At 33.7% G+C, this 15,310-nt stretch overlaps 1 protein-coding gene across 1 annotated transcript in view; it reads left to right on the forward strand.

The window, feature by feature from the left end:
* The window catches only part of ds (dachsous cadherin-related 1), a 166,193-nt gene that overhangs the window by 84,668 nt on the left and 66,215 nt on the right, over window positions 1-15,310 (forward strand). Inside the window, exons 5-8 of the mRNA XM_070650991.1 lie at window positions 3,793-3,971; window positions 7,462-7,871; window positions 7,986-8,049; window positions 13,670-14,150. Coding sequence (XP_070507092.1) covers window positions 3,793-3,971; window positions 7,462-7,871; window positions 7,986-8,049; window positions 13,670-14,150 — 1,134 coding nt within the window. The remainder of the gene's footprint in view (window positions 1-3,792; window positions 3,972-7,461; window positions 7,872-7,985; window positions 8,050-13,669; window positions 14,151-15,310) is intronic.

A 15,310-nucleotide genomic window follows, 5' to 3' on the forward strand; every position in this document is an offset into this window, starting at 1 on the left:
CAAAATCCAAGTCGACATCGATCTGGTTATTCTGATCATTAAGATCCAGAGCTGCTGTTTGACGTTTTACAGCTAATAATTGTTTTAAGAGTGAGGGATTGCAACAGACCTCTGAACTTTGACCGCTTAGCAAGGAGAACAGTTTAAAGTATGACCAAAATCATTTCTTGGATGACAGTACCGCATATAGCCCAAGGAACGCTTTGAACTGTGTTTCAAATCCATATGATTCGATAAGGACTAGTAAAAAAAACTTCTCATGTCAAGCCTCAAACTCATGTTCGCAAGATCGATTATGCAACAGTTAGATACAGAAGTTCTAATACATTCTGTCACCGATTTAATTTGACTCACATTCGCCAAATTTGTATACAACAAAATGTTTTCAATGCATAATTTTCTTTTGAATTTAGCACTAGTCTAGACTTTTGTTGTTGCTGGACAGTTTAGCATTAGCAATAATGCTTAATTTTGATACTTAAAAAGCTTAATGTTGATCATATAATAGACATTTTTGAGCTTCTTCTACATCTTATCCCAAATAGGAATCGAACACATGTGTGGTCACGTCCAGGTCAACTCCTTTCAATTTCCGGAATCACCTGTTTCCTCCTTACATCTCGATAATTCCTAAAGTGTATAACAAAATGCTAATTTTAATGAATTTTAATTACCATTTTCACTCCTTAAATGAACATTCAAAAAGATCTCATTAACTTTCTACTCCAACCAAGATGTCTATCATCAAAATCACAATACACTACTAAGTGGCTAACTTCTGACCTCCCTCTAAAATAATTTAATTCCAATATAACTGCACTTTTTATCAAATAATCTCCAAAATATTCCCATACTTCAATTTTTTTAATTTGCTTAAATTTGAGTGAAAAATAAGAATGTGAAGGCAAAGAGAAACTGAGAAGATAAAGACGAGATTAGAAATTGCAAAGTTTTTGTCTTAAATTTAAATAATTGCAACAAAAAAAAAAAGACCTAAACTATCGTAAGTAAGTGAAGTGAGTAACAAAAAATGCAAATATAGGCATAGTTTTGAACTTTTGTGCCTCCTTTATGTGCATGTTTCGTACGAAGTAAACACAAAAGCTTTATTCATACCAGCAATTAAATAAAATGCCTGATTAGAGAGTCACATCGTTGTGGATAGAGAAATGAGAAGCTGAATGGAAAGGAAGCTGATTCTGTTATCTTGTCGGGAGGGCTTATTTCAAACAACAACAACAACAACAAGCAATGGCAGTCTATGGGGTCTTGAATGTTTTGCATTCATTAAAAATAAAAAAAATATATAATATTGAATAAAGAGCTGTTGACCCACACGACTATGATACTCAATGCCCTCCAACGATAGTCTCGCACTTAAATAGGGAATAAAAATAGGCACATTAATACTCATTCTCATGATTTGTTCCTGTTCTTTTTATGCATACATAGCTTTGTTGTGCATCTTTTTGGGGAGATGAGTTACTTGTGTCTGTGGTTTGTCTGACTATATGTCATACTGTCCATCTGCCTGTAAATATCAGTCTGTCCGTCAGTCTGTCCGACTCAAACTGTCCGACTCAGTCTGTCCGATTCAGTCTGTCCGACTCAGTCTGTCCGACTCAGTCTGTCCGACTCAGTCTGTCCGACTCAGTCTGTCCGACTCAGTCTGTCCGATTCAGTCTGTCCGATTCAGACTGTCCGACTCAGTCTGTCCGACTCAGTCTGTCCGACTCAGTCTGTCCGACTCAGTCTGTCCGACTCAGTTTGTCCGACTCAGTCTGTCCGACATAAGTCTGTCCGATTCAGACTGTCCAACTCAGTCTGTCCGACTTAGTCTGTCCGACTCAGTCTGTCCAACTCAGTCTGTCCGACTCAGTCTGTCCGACTTAGTCTGTCCGACTCAGACTGTCCGACTCAGTCTGTCCGACTTAGTCTGTCCGACTCATTTTGTCCGACTCAGTTTGTCCGACTTAGACTGTCCGACTCAGTTGTCCGATTGTCCGATCACTGTACTACTCCTATGAGATCTGATCAAGTAAACAATGCGCCACTAAGCCACATACTCTAATCCATCCTTACCATCATTATTTTTATTTCTCGATCTCTGATGAGGCGACTAAGAAGAAAGATGGTAGTATAATATGGTAAATGTAGACATTTTTGGAATTGTGTTTCGCTTAGTACAATATAAATCATATATGCATATACTTACATTGCAGAGCAAATAGGAGAGATGTGAAAAGAAGAAGTGAATAAATAATTTAATTTTAACAAAAAAAAAAAAAAAAGAGTGAAAGAATGAAAGAGAAAAAGACATTTAACCTTAGTTTATATGCACAATTTCCATTCTTGGGAATTTTGGATCGAAAACAAAGGTTTTAAAATTAATTTCTGTTTAACTCTTTTTTGTGCTGCTGTTGCATCTTGTTGCATTCTGTTTAATTTCTGTAGTGAGTCTGTGAAGCATTGAGTTTGAGAATTTATAAGGAATTGATGGATTTGGGAGCGCATTTTGGAATGATTTGTGTTATTTATTAGATATAAAGAATTGGTACAAGGCTATTGAGAATTAGGGGTCAATTCATGGGTTTTGTGCAAGCTTGAAATCATCACCAAGTAGCACAAAGCCATGAACCGTATTTTTCACTGGAAATATGGATCAAAATCAGCTGTCGAGGTGTCATCAGAGCAATTTAACGTCTTACCGCTAATACAACTATTTGCCGAAGCCTAAGCGAACAAGCTGAGCTGTTAAGAATCTCAATTCAAGACGTTAGCTTGGCTATGAGCTCATTTGTTAGTTTGATATCAAACGTACTGAGACAATGCAAGTTTGAAGAGATGCTTAAAGTGATTGAGCCTCAAAGATGCTTTTGTTCGACATCCAAAACACGACTTTAATAGAACAAATCGGTTAATTGATCAGGCCACCGGTGCCTTTATGTCGATCGACTTGTTCTAGTACCTTGAGCCTCTTATTTGACACTTTAATTTAAAGAAATACCTACCAACCTAAATAAATCAGAAATTATCTCAACATTCAGACAATCTGCAAACATAATCCCCAAATGCCATAAATTCTATAAAATCCAGCTACAATGGAAACTAAAAACTCACTCAAATAGATATTCTCCTAAGAGTGAAGAATGCTAAACTGAACAGTCTGAATAACATAGTACAGTACAATCCATAATGAAAAGAGATATATTAGGGAGGTACGCGATTCGAGTGAGATAGAGAGATGAAGAAAACATTAAAAGTCTATAATCAAATATTATAATAAACACATCTTGATTGTAAGTACGTTTTTTTTGAGAAGAATCGAAGCAGCAGCAGCAGCAGCAGTAAGCTAAACATAAGAATATTTCCATTCTTTTCTCTCATTTCGATTTGTTGAAAAAAGAGAAGCTCGAAAAAAAATACAAAAAAAAGCTGATACTCGACTGAATTTGACTCTTTTACGACCTTTGCACGACTTTTTTTTAAAAGAAAAAATCTGAATGTGGCTATAAACGATACAAATGAATTGAAGCGCCTAGAATCTTCAGCCTTTATATATTTTTTTATAACTATTTTGTTTTAATTCTTCTTTGGCTTCTTTTCAACATTTCGTATGGGATAACATTTGCAAATTTCGACGGCTGATAAATTCTTCAAAATGATACTTAATTAAGGCATACTAAAAGCTAATTTTTATGTTGAGTTCTTGTGAAAAATAAATCTTTTTTTTTTTATTGCTTATTTTTCCACAAATCATTAAAAAAAATTTTTGTTGTTCTTAATTTGCAGGAAGCCGCGGTGCTGTTCGTTATTCTATCTATTCGGGTGATCCGAATGCATTCTTTAACATTGATCCAGTGACGGGAAACATACGAGTGGCTAATTTGCTTGATCACGAGACAAAATCTCAAGTTTTACTCAATATTCAGGCAACAAGTGGTGATCCGCCATCATATGGACATACTCAGGTAATTTACTGTCTATATACTTTATTTTTATATTTTCAATGTACATGGAAAAAGAATCATATCATATTACGTCGTCCCCTTTCATTAAATGTGGTTTTTTGAGAATTTATTTTAAGCTGATTTTATGAAGGGTTAATTTGATGGGAATGGGAGCTTTGGCTGTCTGTCTGTTAGTCTAGCTCAAATTTATGCAGTTGATAGTTCACCCGAGTGGACAAAAATACTTTATAACTAATTAATGTCCAGTTTATGACTAGTTCGAACGTATTTTTGTCCATTCGGGTCACTTTTTAATAGTTTTTGGACATTTACATCCCTTTGACTTACTCAGAGGCTGTCAATAATATCACCAATAAACTACTTCTTATTATGATGAATTCTAACGTCCTTGAATAGTTCCTAAGAGAGCAATAATGAGCTAGGTTTCCAGTCAAAACGTGGTGCAAAATTCAAACACACAGTCCAATTGACAATGCGATTTCTTTCGTCGATAGAACCTATTGGATCACCCATAGAGACAAACAGCATGGTTTCATGGGACAATCATACCACTATGGAATCCCAAAAGCATCCTATTTGTCTGTTAGAGCCTCAAATTGAGCTTTTTAGACATTATTAGTCTAAAGTTCTTATTGATGCAATCAGAATTGATTTGACATCGACAAGCTAAGCCATTGTTATTGAAGCACCTTAAATTGAGGTTCGTTTCAGACATTATCAGTATTTAGAAACAGAATTGATTTGGAATTGACAAACAAGCATTCCTAAAATGCACAGTTTAACGAATTTCATTTTCGTAGTAAAAATTGATGATAAAATGCAGTCAAATTGAAGTATAGACACCCACACGTCTAGCTTTCAATGTGGCAATGAAACGGCGTCCTAACTACTAATTTGAGCTGTTTGGGTTTGCTGGGGACATAGTTTGAGAAACACTGGTTTAAATTGTCAATTCAAAATCAATTCTGCTTCTAAACATGAACTTTGCTCTGCTTATGTCTGAATTGAAGCTCAATTTGAGGTGTTTCTTGAATTATGGTGTGGTTCTAAAATTACATGATACTGTATGAAGTGACTTGACTAATGAATGAGGATGAAGCAATAGCACATTGCCCATATGGCCATATGATCCTAATCCAAAACACCAAAAAATGATAAATGCGCCACAATCCATCATTTATTCTACCCAAAAAATATTCCCATACCAGTATTTTGTTGCATGAACCTAATAATTTCGTGTATAATTTCTGTTTGAGTATTAAAAGGCTGAAAAGAGTAGCCAGAAGATGCGATCAAGGACAAGCGAAACGACAATAATAGTTTTGTTTAAGCATTTGCCCTTCTCTCTCACTGTTTGAATACAAATTTCTTATTTTTTTTATTTTGTGTGTGTCTCTTTTGCTTCTCCTCCTTCCCATTCTTCTTCTTCCGCGTCCCTGCCTCATTCAGCATACTTTGCAGTTACCCAAAAATATATATATAAATACGTCGTCGAGTACATTTTCGCGAAAGTCGCGTCTCTTTTTCCCTTCATGAATCATGATGCATTGAAAATTAAATGCAATTTCGAATGGGAAAAACTGGATTTAAATAAGTTGCATTAACAATTGAACACAAAACTGAAGGGGAGAGAAAAAAAAAAACTAAATAAATAATGTCCGACAAAAACAAAAAAGACACACCAAAATATATGAAAAAAAAAATGGTGGAAATATTCTGCATATAAATTGCATTGACATCAAACCCAAAAAAATACTTCATCGCATATCAACAAACGAAAAGAAACAATTTCTTTTCAAAGATATAAAATAAGAAGAAATAAAAAAAAAATTGGTTATTCAAATTCGACAAAAAAAAAATAATAATATATAAAATAACAAACAAACAGTAACAGAAGAGACAGGAGCACATTAAAAAATTTATTTTAAACAAACAAACGAAAAAAAAAAAAAAATTTTTTTCTCTTTAAGCAAAAGGAATTGCTTTTGGCTTCAATCGAGAAAATAATTTAAATAACAACTGTAATGCAATTGTCCTATGGAAGAAAAAGAAGAGATTATTTTGGTGGATATTGGTATCAGGGGTAGACACTTGGATTGAATTCAATCAGAATATGAACAAACTTGAAGATGATTCAAAAGACTCGACTTTGATGATTCAAAGAACAAACAAGGAGCATGCTCATGAGTTTGATCACGAAGTTGAGCATGCTCAATTATATTGATTGAGTATTGATAAGCTCGTTCATTTAGATGAGAATGCACATTGCCTCTTAGGGTTTTCTGATGATCCTCCATTCTATACTGTATTTGATAATTTAAGGCGGTCAAGGAGGAGACCTAGTTGATTTGTCTATTTAGCATTTCATCCGGGTGATGATAGTAGGATTCCTGAAGTCTCGGCTTCAACGAACTGGCAGCAAACCCATTTTAGGACGATTCTTGAAATAACTGTTGCTTTTAGTAGTCTTTTAAACTAGATATTGACTTAAAGAAGGCAGAAGTCTTAAAAACGACAAAATATCAAGTCTCAGGTCAGAATGATTCTAGTCTGGGTCAGATTCGTTCATATTCAGTCTTAGACCAGACTCACGATGTCCAGATACTAGATATGTCATTCAACCTAAGCGGTGCACCTTCCTTTCGATAAAATTCGGTTTCAATCTAGACTTTCGACTTTGGATAGAATTATTTGCTTTATCTTAGCCTTCCACATCCTTAACCAAACTATACAAGTCATTAGGGTTCCATATGAGCATGCTATCTGCCTATTAGAGCTTCATACTCGAGTATACTTGTGTTAAGGATATTCAATATTGATATTACATACATTCTAATACTTATATCAAAATTCCCACATACATGATTCATGAATGTGTCTAAATATGAGTCAAATTAGAGTAAAACCCCATTTTATGACCATTTTTAATCCATCAGCAATGCAACAGTAAAGTAGTATCAATAAAATTCCATCTTAAAACCTCTTATTTCAGCTACCAACAACAAAATTTATGCTAATATTTGCGTTTCTTGACAAAAATCAAATCGAAACTGACTAATTCTATAAGATACTAGCTGCATATGAGTCAGAAAGTGATTTATGTCTTGTATGCTAACTCTACAATGCTCAGCTAATAGACATCTATTAGAATATGTTTGAAAATTTAAAATTTCATTCTATAAATCAGCAAAACTCCAAAAAACTCCAAAAATCAGCAAAAATCTCCAAATCTCAAAAACCAACCACAGTATCCCCACCCTGACATCCAAAATTCCTTTAGTCGTCTTTATTTTTTGATACTTTTTTTTCATTCGTTTGTTTGATTTCAATACTCAAAATGTCGCTCACACATTTCTCAAAATGTGACGAAAGACAATTGAAATGAACATAAAGGAACGGGAAGGGAGGCAAAAAGAATGAAAAATTAAATAAATTTCATGCTCATTATTTTCAATCTTTATAAACATTTATTTTATAAAACAATTTACAGGTGAATATTGACATCGAGGATATCAACGATTCCGTTCCAACATTCGAATCAAATACTGTGAGAATCTCGGTACCAGAAAATTTTGAACTTGGCATGCCATTATATGTTGTCTCAGCATCAGATCGTGATTCAGGTAAAAGTGGCACTGTCACTTATCGTTTATCAAACGGTGGCTCCATTCTCTCGTCAAACTCAAATCTCGTCACATCTAATTCAATATCATCGATGTTGACATCAAATAATCTTTTTAATATTGATTCACGTACGGGACATTTAACATTATCGCAGCATCTTGATTACGAAACATCACAACGTCATACATTAATTGTTACGGCAACGGACCAAGGCGAACCGCCATTGTCATCGAATCTTACAATTTTTGTCGAGGTGCAAGATGTCAATGATAATAGGTAAGAAGTTGTTAATCATAGCAAATGCAAAAAAATGTACTTTTTATCTATCTCGACCCTTCCATTCTCTCAACTTACTTACATTTTATTATTTTTTTCTTTTATTTTTTATAGTCCCGTCTTCGAACGTAATGAGTACACTATCAAAGTATTGGAATCAATGCCAATTAATTCACAGGTAAATGATCGTCTTAATATGCATTTAAGAGAAGCTTTTTATGAGTTAATGAGCTTGTAAAAGCTGCATGAGATATCGATTAAATACTCATAAAAAAATATTTTTTTTTTTCTTTACCTCACAACAACTTTTTAAGCTAAAATTTTTGTATTATAAAAGAAATTAGAGTTATCGAAACAAAGAGAGAGAATTGCAGGTTTTTTGGGAGGGGGACGTCAGCATGTGATGTCTGGTAAATTTACTATTTGATTATTGGAACAGTCAGAAAGGTTCAAAAGGGTTCAGTTTTCATTCTTTGAATTGAATATTGAATCAAGACTTCCAAACAGCAATCCCATGAGCGTTTTGAAATGGAGTGTCCTAAATCGTAGTTTTACTCAGAAAGCTTCAAATTGTTAACTCTTGGTTTAATTGAACTTCAATCAAGAAAATTCAAAGGAACCCTAAAAGCAGACGATGCTCCAGGTTGCCTTAACTCTTGCATGGTGACTTCGGAGAAATCTGTTTGCTTTAGCTTGAAGTGGACTATGCAACATTGCCCTAAAATGCACACGGTTACTATATGGCTTAAAATCTGTTCCAGGACATAACTTACTAGACCAACGAAATCCGGCCTCAGGCTAGAGTCATGTTAGCTTGTGATAGGATTTTTTGTCATTTTAATGCTGACCGAATACTATGGAGGCCTTCAAATTAAAAATATGCAAATTGTTTGCAGTACTGGGATAACAATTATTGCTAACTTATCGTACTCATGTTCCTATTTGAAATTTAGACTACAGCAAATTGTCTTCCATATGACCCTGTTGATGATTCTTTCATTTAGTTTGTACTAGGAGTCTTTAGACCTTCAAACAAAAAATGCAGGTTTGAAATCTTGGACGATCTATAAATTGCTTCAGACCAGCGCATCTTGATTGCCTTATTAACAACATTTCATAAAGTGCTGATCAGAATAGAACATAAAATCCCCAAAAATTCAAATTTTTTCCAATTCCCATCATTCACAACTAACCCCAAACAATCCAATAGTCATAAAAGATCAATGAACGATCGTGCTAATTCACACACAAAACGGAGGAGAGAATTGGAAATAACAAAAAAATTTATTTCAGTCATTTAAATTAATTTACTTGTTGCATTACTACAATTTTTAAGATAGCCATCTTAATATTGTGAAGATCCTTGAGATAATTTTAATTCTTTTACCTCCTCCTTGATTTTTTTTTTGGTAACTTGGTGAGTTGGATATTCGAAATGAATTATATGACATCATTCAAATTCATTAAGGAATGAGATTGGAATCTCAAGAAAAATTTTATTCCAATTTTTATTCTTGTGCAACTGAGCTAAGAAAGTTTAATGGATGTATATTCTTACTCACTGGATGTACTATTGTTGGGAATTGAAGAGTATGGGAGTTGGCAGTTTGGTAGCTGTTTTGACCAAGCTTTGGCAGCCTTGAAGTAGAATTTGGAGTATTGAACCTTATGGAGATTCCCAAATAGAAAAGATAGGTCAATTGATCCAAAATGAATCACAAGGTCGATGTGACTCTGACATGGTTCTGAATTTTAACCAGTTTGTGCTGTTCGGGATTATCTTGTAATTTTTGAAAGGGTTAATTTGTAGAAAAAGAGTTCAATTTCATGATTTTAACCGAAAATGCTATTGCTTAGGGATTTTTAAGTTAAAATTGTTCCTGAACAGCAAACTATTGTAGCCAGGGCACCGCGAAGCCATCGTCCTAACGGCCAGATACGATAGTACTCTGACATCATCGTATCATCCCAATATCAACTGATTTTGCCTCATTTCCACACCAAAAATTGAAATTGACCGTCTTGTGCCACTCGGGCTCAAAACACTCAATTACCATCACAATATCCACTGATCATCAAAATCTCCTATTCAACAACATGCGCCTATAAACCTCAACAATATCAACAACAAATCAATGAACATCATCAACTCATTTCCATAAGACTGGATAGTAGATTATTGACAAAAGCCTAAAGTCATATGCAATCATGTTAAATTAAACTGAAAGAGCGATCATTTATTCTTTAATTGTCAATATTTCTTTATTTTATAGCTTTTTAAATAGTCATTTGGTGAAACATGATGCAAAATCAGATGCAAATAGACATTTTGTTCATATGAATATATCTCTCATTTATTTTCATCGAAATAATAAAAATTACATTCAGAATAAGCAGAAGAATAAGAATAAAAAAAAAAATACAGCAGTGCATGGGAAGAGAAGAAGCATAAGAAGGCCAATGCCAGAAGACGAAATTAATTGATTTGTTATAAAGCGCAGAAAAATTGTTTGAACTTTAATGGAATCTCATCGCGTTCGGGCAAGAAACAGTTTGGATAATTTTTTTTTTTATTTTTTTCTTCCCTAAAATTACGACATTAATTAATTTTTTTTACATCTGTTAAAAATGGCACTGCTGTGAAACGAATTTTTACAGATGTAAGGCTTTACGTTGTCTCCGAGATGGGGTCTTACGGGTGTAATGTCTAGTATGTGTGAGGAATGACGCATTTTGTGGTGAAATTCTAGAAATTGTTGATTTTGAGTTAATATTTTGTGACAGCAAGCTGCCTGAACAGCATAAGTTGGTTAATTGATCCAAAATCCAGCACCAAGCCGACATGACTCTAACATGGTGCGGGATTCAAGTCGAATTTGTGCTCTTTGGGCTGTATGACCAAGAACCGGGTTCTTGACGAACAATTGACCAATTCCCGACTTCCTTCTACTCATCCTTACCAATCAACCATTCTCAGAATCTCAAAAATTCACATCACATCCGCACAATCCCCAGCACTTCAACCTCATATGCACATTACTTGCTTATTCTTCATTTATTGCACAATTTCATACGACTTGGAAGTATTTTTATGTTGCACATTTTCTTCTTTCATTCCATTTGACCTCATCATCAATTAATCAATCTACAATAGACATTTCAATGCATGCATATATATTTCTTTTCTTTCTGATGTTTTGTTGTTTGTAAAAATTTATTTTTAATATTTTTTTTCTTCTTTACATTTTTGCAACAGTGATGCATGTTGTATGCATGCATGACTTCTTCTTTTGAGTATGGAGAATTGAATATGAAGGATAAAGAGTTGAGATTTGTTGGAGATTTAAGTCAGTTTGGGAGGGGTATGAAGGGGAAATTGAGGGAGTTTTGGGGATGTAGATGAGGATTTGAGTTGGTTGTGAATTAAGGCAGGATTTGACTAAATAAAGTGTCCTTACTGACTTAGTAGGTTATTTATTGACCAAATCGAGCTTTAAGAGGTTCAATTGAACCATAATTTGAACTTTAGAGCTCTAAATAGCATGTTAAAGCTACCAAACTACCTTATGACCTCAAAGTCAATCTAACAGAACCTAAACTGCCTATAAAAATTCCAAAATAATTCTAAACACCTCCAAAATGACTCAAAAGACTCAAATCTACAACAAACTTCAATTACAACCGGATCTGACTCATCAAAATGCGCCTTCCTTGAAAATATCTCTAATTACCTCCCAACTTGCTCCCATAAAAATTCATTAATAATTTCTCATACTGTTTTACAGCGAAATAAAGGAGTTTTAAATTTCAACAATTCCAGCTCATCGCAGAAAAATTTCATTCAATTACTCTACTTTAACTTCAGTTTAAGAATTTTTTAAAAAGTAACGTCATGTCCTATATGTGTGTATCTCATGCTATAGAATTAATTTACACGATCACAACATAGATCGAAATAGAATTCTTGGTGTATGGATATCATGCAGTCATTGAAATATTTCTTTATTTTCTCATGACCAGGCATTAGTGAACTATTTTTTTTACGGTTCCTATCATGCTGGCTCATGAAGCTAAAATATATAAATTTAACACAACATAGATACTGCCTCTACCTCTTCTACATATACTGTTATATTTCATTTCAGTCTATTTTGTAGTTTCTTTATACTTTTTTTCGAAGAAAAAGAGCCATCACGAAATTGTTAATGCGCGAGAAATGAAGAGTGTATATAAAATTCATGTTATGCTGCTCAGAGAAATATTATCTAAATGATGTGTTATATTTTGTACACATAGAGATTGCAGAAACGAAAAAGATGAACCTACCTAATTGACTTTCATATTTTTTTGTTGTTGTTGTTGTTTTGAGCATTCGTTGTGCTTCTATGGGAGAATTCCATATTTAGCTTAATTTTATGAATTAAACGTTTTTAGTTACAATGATGATGGTGGAATTTGTGGAGTGTTTAGGGGATATGGTGAGGGATTTTGTGGCACCGGGGAAGTTGATTCTTGAGAATTGTTCTATATTGAGCTTAAGAACCTCTAAATGTGTTGTGCTTTAGTCTTGTGATCGGTAAAACTGCATCATATAGCTTAAGTTGAAGAACTTACGTCTGACGTGCCAGAATGACATTTATGTAGTATCTTAGTCTCATGTTTATTAAATATTAAGTATGAATTGACAATTTAAGATCAGAGTTGAAGTCAACACACTTAAGCTCGACTCTTGTCCACTAGACTCGAACTCAAACTCTGTTTAAGACTAGCGAACTCAAGAAACACTCAAAAGTGGTAAAGCAGTTCAGTAGACAATCGGAATCATGATATTTTCAAATTTAAATGCTAAAATGGAAAAATACTTTGGCAAAAAGATCCCGAGTTCTATCCAATATCAAGAATAGAGGAATGCTTGTTGTCTGCTAAACCATTTATGACAAATGACTGTTTTATCTGAGATTTCTGCCTCAATTGCTAAATCAATGGCAATACCTCTGGGCTTTGACATTTATTCATGAGGAACGCAAAGATTTATGGCAAATTTATGGTAAATTTAGGATCTTTGTCCCGATAAACCATGCAAATTTGAAGAATCGTAGGAATATGGGGCATTTGGATGTAATCTATTGCAGTGTTTTTAAACTTAAAATCTGAACACTTCGCTAATGAAGGCACAACTAGCCCAAATAGCAAAAGTCAATTAATAGATCCAAAATCCGGATTAAAACCGAATCCGTCATCATCCGTCTATTTGATTGATAGAATTGTAAGATTACATCAAAATAACATAGCTAAATGGTATCCCTAGCCACATCCAACCTCACACTTGCATCTCAAATATCAATAATAAATTTCTTCCCATTTCCACCTAAATATGGAGCGTAATTAATAATTTCATTATGAAATATCATTATTTGATATTATCTATTCACTTCTTCTTAATATGGATGGCATAGTATCATCATCATCATCATCATCAACAGCATCATTGTCGTGCTTTCTTTTTCTATTATTGCTGCGCTATATAAAAGCTACTATTGTTGAATTACAGGAATAATATTTATTCGTCGACTATCAATTGAAATAATTTTCTTTTCATGATGATGAAAATAATTCTTTTTTTGTGAAATTTGATGTTATTACTCTCAATTCAATTCTGTATCTCTCTCTCGTTTCGATATTCTAACATACAATAGATATTTTATTCCATTTTTTTTATGTACGGACATATGTATATGAAAATTTATTGAGGCCTTATGTATTTATGTCTTCTCTATATTCCCATTGTATATTATTAGATTCTACAAGTTAATGCAGTTGACCTGGACACTGGAAATAACGCACGACTTACCTACCGTTTGGCAAATGCCGCAAATGGCAATCAAGCAAATCAACAGCAGCAAAAGAAAATAAATAAGAACATGAGTGATTCAGAAGTTCTCGATTTATTTGGTATATTTCCAAATAGCGGTTGGATATACTTGCGTGGAACACTCGATCGTGAAACTCGAGATCGATATGATTTAACGGTCTTAGTTAGTGATAATGGTACACCATCAGCAACAGCTAGTGCGCGTGTAATTGTTAATGTTATGGATGCAAATGACAATGAGCCGAAATTTTTACGTCCATCATATGAGTTTACTGTTGAAGAGAATTTACGTCGTGGCGCTGTTGTTGGTGTTATTCAAGCAAAAGATGCTGACTTGGATGTTAATGCAGCAATTCGTTATAGTTTGATACCCAGCAATACGTCATTTCAAGTTAATCCAATTTCTGGTGAGTAGCAAGTTTTATTTTTTAATGACTTAATAATTTTGGTATAAACAATTTTTGATTAATTTAATCGATTGGAACGGCATAAAGTGGGTTTGAATTGGGGTTTAATGAAGTTTCGGGTTTGGGAAAATTCTTGAGATTGAGTCTGGGAATGAGACTTCAAAGGAATATTCCGAAATTTGACTACGAGACCAACAATGTCCCGAATATTCCCGAGTGATGCATGTCTAGATATAAATTTGACGTTTGTGGAACTTGTCTTGATATTTCAAGTATATCACAATACGTTCTGTCGACTAAGAACATATTCGAAGATGCCTGAACAGCACAAATTGGTTAATCGATCGAAAATCCAGCTTAAAGCCGACATGAGCCTGGTTTGGAGCCTAATTTGATTTAAACTCGTCACCAGAGCTCCCATGTCAGAGCCATGTCAGTCTGGGACCAGATTTTAGATCGATTAGCCGACTTATGTCTTATACTATTCGGGTATAGTCATTATAACCATTTCAAGTCTATTAAATCCATCTCAAACCTTTAATTACCTAGACAACCTCAAAAATATACCCAAAAAATCTCAAAAATAAATCAAAAGAGATGGAAAGATTCATTGAGTAAATAATTTGCGTTGATTGAGTTGTGGCGCACAGCATCTTCGATCTTGATATATATCGCTTATGTGTATATCCACCATGATCCACACACAAAAGAAAGAAAATAGTCAAGTAAAAAGAAAACGAATTTAAATTGAGGTTTTAGAAAGGTTTGATCTACAAATATAAAAATGGTATAAGTATTTGAATGCCTTTACAAATGAAATCTAAACCTTAAAAATGCCTTTAAATAATAATAATAATAAAGTCATGAAAGAGAATTTATGATTAATGGAAATTCGATGCAGATTTTTTTTTTTGCTCTTTCTCTCTTGGTATTATGGATATTAAATATATTGACAGCACGCGAGATTGAAGCAAAAATATTGCTAGCCTGAGAACACGAAGATAAAGTCTGTTGGTGTTATATGATATATTCTAAATGTGGCAATTATAAAAATGTTTCTTTTCTTTTATTCCATTAGAATGAATTTATTCTGGAATTTATTGAAGTGAGATTCTTGCTTTGGGGATTACAAGATTTGTTTTAAGGCTTTTAATGACAAT

Source organism: Chironomus tepperi, unplaced genomic scaffold (genome assembly GCF_022539635.2).
Source record: "Chironomus tepperi strain 1889 unplaced genomic scaffold, CSIRO-AGI_Ctep_v1 contig_451, whole genome shotgun sequence".
NCBI lineage: Eukaryota > Metazoa > Arthropoda > Insecta > Diptera > Chironomidae > Chironomus > Chironomus tepperi.